This window comes from Protopterus annectens, chromosome 12.part0 (genome assembly GCF_019279795.1).
Source record: "Protopterus annectens isolate FY-2018-M chromosome 12.part0, PAN1.0, whole genome shotgun sequence".
In the NCBI taxonomy this organism is placed as follows: Eukaryota; Metazoa; Chordata; order Ceratodontiformes; family Protopteridae; genus Protopterus; species Protopterus annectens.
In genome coordinates this window covers 1168034183-1168045300 of record NC_056746.1, presented here as the reverse complement: position 1 = coordinate 1168045300, position 11118 = coordinate 1168034183, and the positions used below count along the sequence as shown (strand labels likewise).

At 40.6% G+C, this 11118-nt stretch overlaps 1 protein-coding gene across 1 annotated transcript in view; it reads right to left on the bottom strand.

Annotated features, from left to right (window-relative positions):
• The window catches only part of KIAA1755 (KIAA1755 ortholog), a 986731-nt gene that overhangs the window by 461510 nt on the left and 514103 nt on the right, over positions 1–11118 (bottom strand). Inside the window, exon 8 of the mRNA XM_044090195.1 lies at positions 10057–10173. Coding sequence (XP_043946130.1) covers positions 10057–10173 — 117 coding nt within the window. The remainder of the gene's footprint in view (positions 1–10056; positions 10174–11118) is intronic.

Sequence of the window (11118 nt, the reverse complement as noted above, 5' to 3'; positions counted from 1 at the left end):
TGGAAATACTGTCATTAATCCCTGGGGGCATATGAGCCCTCGTTCTCACTTGCCACTTCAGTTCATCTATTTTGAGCAAAATTTGCCAAGGACCCCCCCGAATGTTCTCAATTCTCTGTTGTAAAACTGTGACCCTAAAGGTGTGTGCAGGAAATTCAGAGCAGTGTTTGGCTAAAGCATTGTTAAAATCTTTCTTCTTTATTGCATAACAATGCTCATATATTCGCTGCCTAAAATGTCTCTCCATTTTCCCAATGTAAAACACGTTACATGAATTACAACAAGCAGCGTAAATCACACCCTTAGATTCACAGTTGAATTTTCCTTTTATTTTGTATGTGTTGTGGTTCAAAACCACCTGGTTACCAACCAGAATGTGTTTACATTGTGAACATGAACCACATTTAAACATCCCAATTAATTGATGGAACATTTAAACACTCCCAGTTACACTCAGGTAACAATCAATGAGGTTAATGTAGTCTACAAGAAGGTAAGGTCAACCTTGGATGACTTGTTTGTGGAAGGTTCCATAAACATTGACCTTTACCAATATTTAAATATGATAGCTCCCAAAACACCAGTACTGTTTGGGTGTCCGAAGATCGATAAGGACATAAAGTCCCCCCCTTTCAGACCAATAGTTGATGGCCGTGGTTCAATCACATACACTTGTGCCAAATATGTTGACAGTTTGTTGAAGCTTTTTATTGAAACCGAACCACAGATTTGCAAAGACTTGTGGAGTTTTCTTACAAACATTAATTCCTTAGAATACCAACCTGAGGTGTATTTCTTAACCATAGATGTTAAAGATCTATACACAGTGATCCCTCAGGATTTAGGCACACAATGGGTAAGGGAATTTTTGCATAGTAAGAAAGCAAATGATAATATCATTTATATAATTGAGACCTTGCTTGAAATGGTCTTGAAGAATAATTTTATGTTGTTTGAGGGTATGTTTTACCTGCAGAAAACTGGTGTGGCCATGGGTTCTCCATGTGGTGCTAGTTTCGCCAATGCCACTATGGCTTATTGGGAAAACAACTTGTTGTTTAAATACCAACTATTTCAAAACAATGTCTCCTGGTATACTAGATACCAGGATGACATGTTTTGTATTTGGAATGGAGAACTGTCCATGATACCAGTCTTTATCGACAACATTAACAGGACCACAAGTTTTCTAAAGTTTACTTATAACATAGGTATAACCGCGATCAACTATTTGGACATTTGGCTAGTTAATGACAAGGCTAATAGTAGATACAAAAGTTCTATATATAGGAAACCGACGTATTCAAACTGTTTCCTTCATTTTACTAGCAACTACCTGTACCAACAAAAGAAAGCGGTGGTCAAAGGCCAGATGGTGAGGGCTGCCCGTATGATTTCGGATGAATTAGACTTTGAGACAGAAAGTGACCATCTGTGTAACATGTTTATTAAAAGAGGCTATCCTAGTCAACTTGTTAACAACACAAAAAAAGAAGTAGTTTTCACGCGTAATGTTGGTTATTTTATTCCTTTATTAAAAGGACAATCAAGCTCATCTTCTCACTCAGTCCTTAATGGATTGGCTAGTCTATCTGATGAATTGCCAAATAAAAAAGCTGGCAATGTAAGTTATCAAGCCAGCTTTTTGTATACATTCTCTTTAGATTTTTGGTCCATTAGAGAGGTAATAAATAAAAATTGGGACCTCATTAAAAATGATGATTCCCTTTCTAGAATTCTTGGTTCTAGCCCTAGAATAGTATACAGATGTGGTCAAAATCTTAAAGCTCTCTTAGAGAGCAACATTAATAGCAGGAATTCTTATGGGAGAATTAATGGGATGTTTAAATGAGTTTCATGTTCACAATGTAAACACATTCTGGTTGGTAACCAGGTGGTTTTGAACCACAACACATACAAAATAAAAGGAAAATTCAACTGTGAATCTAAGGGTGTGATTTACGCTGCTTGTTGTAATTCATGTAACGTGTTTTACATTGGGAAAACGGAGAGACGTTTTAGGCAGCGAATATATGAGCATTGTTATGCAATAAAGAAGAAAGATTTTAACAATGCTTTAGCCAAACACTGCTCTGAATTTCCCGCACACACCTTTAGGTTCACAGTTTTACAACAGAGAATTGAGAACATTCGGGGGGGGGGGGGGGGTCCTTGGCAAATTTTGCTCGAAATAGATGAACTGAAGTGGCAAGTGAGAACGAGGGCTCATATGCCCCCAGGGATTAATGACAGTATTTCCATTAAAAGTCTGTTGAAACTCCTAACTTTGAATAGATAAAAACTGAATACAAAGCAAATATACAAAGTTCTTGCATATGACAGTTTAACCAGGGATTAAAGGTTGGTTAGTGCAGCGTTTGTTTAATTAGGTACTTTTTAGTCCTTATATTCACATAAAGGAGAACCAGGGAATTAATAAGTATTTTTATGAATTTGACTTACTTAGTATGAATTTGATTTAGTGTTTTAAGTAGAGTATGCTGTTATTAAATTTGTATAGTTCAGTTTTTAACATGTTTACACATATAAGTGTGTTTTTAAACATAAGATGAGATAGGAATATATATGGTTTTGTTCATCATTTCTTGTATTATAAGTTAATGAGTTATAACTTGTTACATAAAAGTAGGCTGCGATAATATGTTGTTATGGTTACTAACAACATTGCTTAATTGATGACATCACTGACTTGATTAGATAAAAGGCATTGGTTTACCATATTTTAACTGTTTGTCTGAAGAAGGCTAGGCACTGTCCTAGCTGAAAGTGTAATTTATAATAAATAGCACTAACTCTTTTTGACCGACTTTTATTGTGTTCCATTTCAGTTTAACAGTTCATTGTTTGTGGATTTTTGGTGTTTAGCATTTATGGATTGGCCCCCAGTCCATGCTGTAGGATATGGGGGGCATGCTACTGGTATTTGTCAATATAGCCTTGCATTTGCGTTCTGTTGACTGTGTTACTTTGTTATTAAGGACCCCATGAGATACCATGGGTGAGGCACAGGCCTTTGACAGAAGACTGTAGGCCATTTGGTAGTAATGCAGGCTATCTGTAGCAGGCCAGTGCATTCTGTCACTCCTACATTCCCAGGCTGTGAGCCAGTGGATTCCCCTGGGGTGACAGGGTAAATGTTTGAGGTGTTAATGGCAATAGTTCCTGTACATATTGACCCATTGGTCCGGATTCATGCAGGAAGCTGCTTACAGCTAGGGACAGACTTGCATAAGACTCCTCTTCAGCATGGTGCATTCTGTGGGTATTCCCATACAGAAGTGAGGTCATACTGTACTCATTCCCAACAGCAAGGATATGGCCTGTGATAAACCTGTGGCTGATGGTGGGGTGAGCTGAGTGCATGTGTGATATGGAAGCTACTTGCCACTGACCCACAGATATACCTGAGACATTTCCCTTATGCTGCCTTGTGCAGAGACATAGGTAGTCTCTCTTTACTTCATAACTGTGCCTTTTGTGGTCTGCCAGTGATTGTCCAGACTACATCAGTATTCCATACTACACAGACAACTAATATGCTGCTAACCTGCATGTACAATTCCAAAGTTATGTGCAGTTGACAGTTACATTTTATGCACTCTGTCTAGGATACTTCCACCTGTGTACTGTGTGTATGTATGGGCCCACATTCATGGCATGTCCATCTTTCAGACAGTGACAGATATTGACATCCGGACAGTTAGTATGGATAACTGCTGACATGAGTATTGCTGAGAAGCATTGTGGTTGGCACTGCAGTTGTCAGAACATGGCCCTATCATCCACAGTACTCCCCATAGGCCACCAACACACAGCCCTCCATGCCTACAAGCACTGACCACTTTCACACAATATTGTCCTATAGACACACATTTGGGCCACGACATGTACTGCAGTGGGATTTGTCACCTTGTCTAGTACTGCCTAGTATGTTGACAGAAGTATTTGTTATGGATTTCATGCTGCCCATATAGGTGTCCACTATCTGCTGCCATCCCATTCAGCCACCCGATTCCCTTGCATGCTCACATCCATACCATAGATACAACTATGAGAACATACTACTCCATTCAGCAATTGATATGAAGACTGACTTTCCTTGTGTCTGTGCCAGTATTGAGGATGGTGCTGGAGGGCTGACTATGTTGGACGCACATAGTACACTCCCTGTACATGGCAAAGCACAGGTATTGTCATGTTTGGCATCCCTGTGACTCAGAGAGAGGTGTCATTCCCTGGGTCCCTTCCACGTCAGTGTATGTGCTATGCGTTGTGTCTTTGCCTAGGTCTGGGCATACTGGGCATGCCTCCTTCTGCCTACATGGGCAGTCTCAGGTAGTTCCTCCTCCAAGCCACTATGTGCCTGTGATGGCCTTGGCAATGGTGGGGAGCTGTGTGACCTTGCCCCATGCTGTTCCTGCTGCAGCTGTTTCCGCAGGATCATATTGTGCAGCATGGCATATACTATGAACATTTGTGTACATGTAGCTGGAGAGTACTGCAAGGCTTCACCGGATATGTCCAGGCAGCAGAACCGTGACTTGAGCATCCCAAACACATGCTCTACTATGATTCTGGTTTGTGCATATGCCTCATTATGGAGTTCTTGTTTGGGTGTGTGTGCATTTCTGATGAGTGTCATTACACATGGCTCCAGTGCGTAACCAGCACCCCCCACTAGGTGGCCATATGGGATGTCATCACTGGCAAATGACTGGTACAGCTGTGTCATATGCCAGATGTGGGAGTAATGATAGCTTCCAGGGCTGCCAGCATACACATTCAAGATAATGCTCCGGGAATCACACATGACCTGGCAGTTGATGGAGGGGAAAGCCCTTGCAGTTTATGTAGACCCTACCCCACTCTCCAGGTGGTGCTTTGATGTGTATGTGCGTGCAGTCTATAGCACCCACTACCTCAGGGTATTCTGCTGTTTGGTGGAGGAGATGCATATTTCTGGTCAACGCCTCACGGGTGTTGAGGAAATATATGTGCTCACCGGCATGTGCTGATATGGCATCCAGGAACTGGTGGAGTACCCTGGATGCTAATGCCTGTGAGATCCCCAGGATATCCCCAGTTGACCTTTGGAAGGTACCTGTTGCTAGTATTCTTAAGCATACACATACCTTGATATCCACTGGGATGGGTTAGCCTGTGTTGGTTCTGTGTGTGAGGCATGGCACAGCTCAACAATTTGCTGTAGAATGTCCCTGTCCACCCTATAGTGCTCCACTATCTCCAGCTCATGTAGCCCCTGGTAGCTTACCCTGGGTCTGTACACTCTTCTCCTTCTCCTCACTGTGGGTTGGTGATCAGCATTCACATCCTCACCACCCTCAGCCTCTTGCACATACGGATGTATGAGACCAACAGCAGCCCCTAACATGTTGTTAGTTTTGTCAGGTAAAATTTCCCCATATGTGTATGCCGGTGGTGTAGAGTTTGTGGGGAAAAAACAGACTGGAAGGTGTTTGCATAATTTATAGTAGTGTTCTAGGCTGTTCCATGTGTAATTGGCTGATTCTGATACATTTCACCTGTCAGCAATGCTAGTTCTCCTTGATTGCCTTCCTACTGCTGTTTCTCCAAAAAACAGTCTGAAAGGTGTTTGCATAGTTTATAGTAGTGGGCTGGACTGGTGCATTTGTATTTGGCTGGTTCTGATACATTCCACCTGCCAGCTATGCTTGTTCTCCTTGATTGCCTTCCTACTGCTGTTTTCCCTTCCCATTGGCTTCTTGTTTAAGCCCAGAGATGTCGCACATAACCAGTGCTCAGATGTGAACAGAGCTGCTATTTCCTGTTTTTTTTTTTGTTTAAAACCCGGTACGTGGCATGCACATCCATTTAGGCTATGTACACATTGCTCAGGAACATATGACACACCCCCTTCCTTAGCTGTGCTTAGCTAAGGGCAAATACGAGCCACAGAGCACCAATGAGCTTACAGCAGGCATGACACACCCCCTTATGAAGTCATTCTTAGACTTGCACTGTTGTATTGCTGCACCTACATGGCTGGGTGTAAACTAGCATTGAGAGGAAATCTGTGAGTCAGTAATGATCCCCTCATTTGCATAATACAGAATGTTAATTCATAGTTACCACACTCACACTCACTTACCTTAGCAACCACTACTCCCTGGTATTGCTGCTTTATGCATGCCATTGACTATCATGGCAAAATGCTGATTTGGGTTTAAAAGCTTATTTTCCAGTTTTTTTCTTATTTTTGGCCCGATCCCATTTGCGCACCACTGCCCTATACTTAAACGGCCAAAAATCTGCCAAAAAATAATAAAAGTTATTTTTTATAATTTTGAAACTATTTATCATGCCATTGGCCATATATTTAGCCATTGGCATGCCTACTCCATTGAATACATGCTTTCTTTGGAGCTGTCATGCCTCCGTTTTGTAATTTGCAGAAACGTATTCGGTTAGTAACTGGATACATTTCTGCAGGTTACACTATTCCTGCACAGACGCCTCCCTGCTTCCTGGATCACTAATTCACCTCATTTCATACCTCTCAACCTGGAAACATCAAAAATCTGGACAAGGTCCATGAAAAGTAGGTACAAATCTGCATGCTGATTAACATATAATTTATATACATAATTATGTAACTCCACCCACTCCAATGGAATTGTGGGATACCAACTTTCAAACACAAACTGATGAACAGACAACCAAAATATGGCACCAGAGTCCCCCTGCAGCTATTCCAATGTCCCATTACCTGGCTATTTCGCCCCATTTACCATAAATACTAATGTGTGCATACTGCTTTACTTCTACAATGATTATTTGGATTTTATTTTTACATTTTATAGCACAATGCACAAACACTAATAGACATCTGCTAAACAAAGCAGTAGTGACTCACAATGAAAATAGACTTGGCATTAAAACATCTCTTCCCTCGAAACTCACATGAAACAGCATTGAAACCCACACCCCATCCAAAGAAAATGCATTCTGGCCACTGGCGGATAAAGGTTACCTTTGGGCTGTTTTCAAATCATTGGCCCCTTACACTCAAAGCAAGAAACATACATGTGTTCTTTTCTTTGATACACCTTCCTGACTTTATTAAATTATATTCCTTGTATAATACAGCACACTTGCTAGACAGAGCACATTTTAAATTTATTGTTTGAACATTTTTCCAGTAGGCTGTACTGTAGGCAATGAAAGAAAATGCATGAACCAATAATGACAAAACTGCCCAATTCAGAACATTTCCATCATAAAAGTCTACTTCCACACCCACACTATAAATAGAATGACAGCAGTGTAAGCCATAGACATCTTGCACAGCTTCTCGCACTTATTTTCAATTTCAGGGTTTTTTTTGGGGGGGGGGACAAAAGGCCAAAAACCAGCAGGGACACATTTTAAACATTGCTTGTAAAATTTTGGAAAGTTGCTAGATAAAATGTTGTGTTACCACCATGCATTTCACTGGCAAGTATTGAACTCAGGACCCTGTGCACTACAGTCAGAGCAACATACCACTATGCCAAACCAGCTGTTTCCTGAAAGATAGGAAGACTGAAACTTAAATGGCTATCATTTAGTGAATTCAGTTCTCATTTCTCACCATAGCTCTCAACCTCTTAGCACAAAAAACTGGATAAGAAGCCAATAATGGGGGAATACAAATTCAGTTCTCACTTCTCATCATAGCTCTCAACCTCCTTGCACAAAAAACCTGGACAAAGTCAATAATGGGGGGAATACAAATTCAGCTCTCACCATAGCTCTCAATCTCTTAGCACAAAAAACCTGGGCAAATGCACAAGTGGTGGTGGCTAGGGACTTTAGGCTCTTTTTACCTTGTAACAAAGGTACAGGGTATGAGCCTGAGTACCTCTAACCTCCAGGTGTTTTAGGGACTTTAGGCTCTTTTAACCCTGTAACAAAGGTACAGTGTTTGAGCCTGAGTACCTCTAGCCTCCAGGTGTATTAAAATGGGTGCATTTTCACACACGGACACACACACACACACACACACACACACACACACACACACACACACACACACACACACACACACACACACAACCCCAAAAATAATCCCTGGTTCCTCAAACAGTCATGGAAGCAGCCACTGAGTTTTCCAATGTCACTCAGACTCCGCCCAGCTTTTTACTACAGTAGCCTAATGGGTGTTGTTGTCGGGGGGATTCCAAATGACATAATAGGCAAACAGGACATTCTGTGTGTTTTGGGAAATGTCATGCTTACAGGACAAACCCATAACAGTTTTTGTTTCATGAGTAACTCAGTGGTCTCGAAACCGGCAAAAAATAATATAGCATTGTGAACAGCAAATCAGTTACGAAGTGATTAAGAGGCATTATGCTACAAAAGAACACAAAGGCTCTTCCGAGTGAAAATAATTACTAAGGTGTAGCATTTGAACAGCCAGCTGGAAGTGAGCTCTTTGAGCTCATTTCCGACAAGCTGGTAGCCCTGACGGAGCTGACGTTATCATGCACATGATGACATCAGCTTACAAGCGTGAAAAAAAAAAAATCGGAAATGAAGGGGTGCCACTTGGGAATTGTGGAATTTGTGGAAATTTCAGGAATAGTGTAGGAACACTTGTGCATGTGCCAGGAGCTCTTTTCTGGATCATTCTGCGGCCATATTGGGTGCAGCAGCTCTTGCACTATTCCTGCCCACCATGCAGAGCTTGCTGAATTCTGGGGATAGTTTCTTGTCATAATCCAGCAAAAGCTTGGTGCACAAATGTGAAGACACTCTAAGGTCAGTCTAAGACAGAAAATTAAGCAGATTGCACTGGTCATCACTAGAATGAATGTTTAGTGCATACCAATTTTAATAGATGGGATAAGGGCAGACAAAAGTCAATAGGGAACCCTCAGATGAAGAGGTAACTAATGAACTGAAAGAAGTGATGGGGATCAAGGAACCCTAAGGTTTTTCTCCTGTAGGGTTAAGCAAATTACCAGGCTACTGGACAGATCACTGGTGAGGTTGTCCAATTTATCTTCTGAGTATGACATTGTGCTGACAGATTGAGAGATTGCCATTTAAAATAGGGGTTGTCATTCTGTCCAGGTGAAGATGACATTTTCCAGTGGGTTGTCATTTATTCCCTTAAGGCAAAAAGCTTACATGATTTCATTCACAGTAATTCCATGGATGTTAATTCTTGTCAGTCCATGCTTTCTAATAATAAGATTAGACAACTGTTAAGGGAGAGGGAGGACACCTGAACAGTATGGTTCATTAGAATTTCAGCAACTCTTCAGGTCTATTCCTTCAGAGGTGGAAAGAGACCTAGATTAGGGTGTCTGTGGACATATGACAATGGTGATAAGGTATTATATAATTCAAGAAACTAATGACAAAGGGCTATTAATGGACAGCTCTGGATATGCTATTATCTGGTATCTTTAAAGTGGACATAGAACATGAAAAACATGGTTAATCTGTTCAAATATGACATGAAAATAGGCAACATTATTACAAAAGGGGAGCAATGTAACAGGAGGATCAGGACAAGAGTAAAGCTTACTCATAAACATGGATTCAGGGTTTAACACCAAGACCTGAGTATTCATGCACCTTGTCATGAAGAACTTTCCAAAGGGGCTGTCATTTAAGAATCCTAACTGCGAACCCCTTTGGAAAGTTATTCATGACAAAGGGCATGAACTTGCATTTAGGATGACAAGTGACACTGGACAAGGTTAAAGAAGTGAGTGGTCCATGCATTCTCAATGTTGACCATACCTGACCTATGGCATTGCGAATGAGAGCTGTTTTTTTACTCGATATTGCTCATACCTCTGTCTGTTCTCCACCTAATTTATAGGCATAAGCACTGATGTAAATGCACATTTCAGTGCTTTTCCTATTGTAGCACTTTAATAACATAATCAATATTTAGAAAAATGCATGAAAAAAATAAAAGTGGTTAAGGAAACACATCATGTATGATTACTCTGAAGAAAAATAATTTTAAGAAAATTCTCTCAATAATACACATACCATGCAGAACTGTACCCAAGCAGTGTGGCAATAAGGAAAAGTTCCCTCTAGGTCTCGAGTCAGCTGTCCACTTTCAACAAACTTGTTCAGAGCTTTTAGGGAGGTGAGCACTTCAACCTGCCAAAAGAAAGCCAATGTGAAAACTTTTTAACAGTTTGTTCTTTTTTTGTTCTTGTTACTTTGATTGTCTTGATGTTCCTCGGATTACCCATCCTATCGACTTTTATTGAGCTATACATGTTATATGTTAATAGACACTAACAAGAATGTCTTCCAGAGCAAACCTGCTGGGCTAGTAGCAGCTAAATGTAATGTTATGATAACGGACAGAGGAGCATGTTTACTGAAGGGCTGTACTGGAATGGATTCACATACAGACACACACACACACACACACACACACACACACACACACACACACACACACACACACACACACACACACACACACACACAAACGTACATTTAAAGGAAAGCTTATTAGACTGTACCTATTCCAGAATTTCTGTGAGAAAACAAAGTCATTATGATGCAAATAAATCAAGGATGATTAAAACTATAGTTATTGTAGTCTCCTGTCAGTAATATATGGTGCTATGATCTGTTTTTCTCCTCCTGTGTACTGCTCATCAAACATTTGTTACACTTTAAAAAGAAAAAGTATTTAAAAAGAATGTTTCTCTCCTTCCCTACTGCAGCCATGACTAAACTTGTTTTTTGTTGCTAGCTCATGTTAAGAGAACCTGGAGGCAGTTTGCTGTTGAATCTACTACCAAAAAAGGTACCCCAACTGGATCTAGAGTGTTCATTATGGATTTATTTACTCCCTGCTTCTCTTTGTGATGCTCACTTCTAGCCCTTGATGGCTGCATTCCTAACACAAACACAGGCACTGACTGCTCTTAGTAAACACTTCCTTGTTTTTCCCACTTCCTTGCCCATAGTCTGAGCTGCATATTATAAAAATCACTTTTGTATTCATACGCAAGAAATACCCATTATAAATTGCATCATATTCAGTTGTTAATTAGCACCGCTAAAATTCAGACTATGAAATTGACA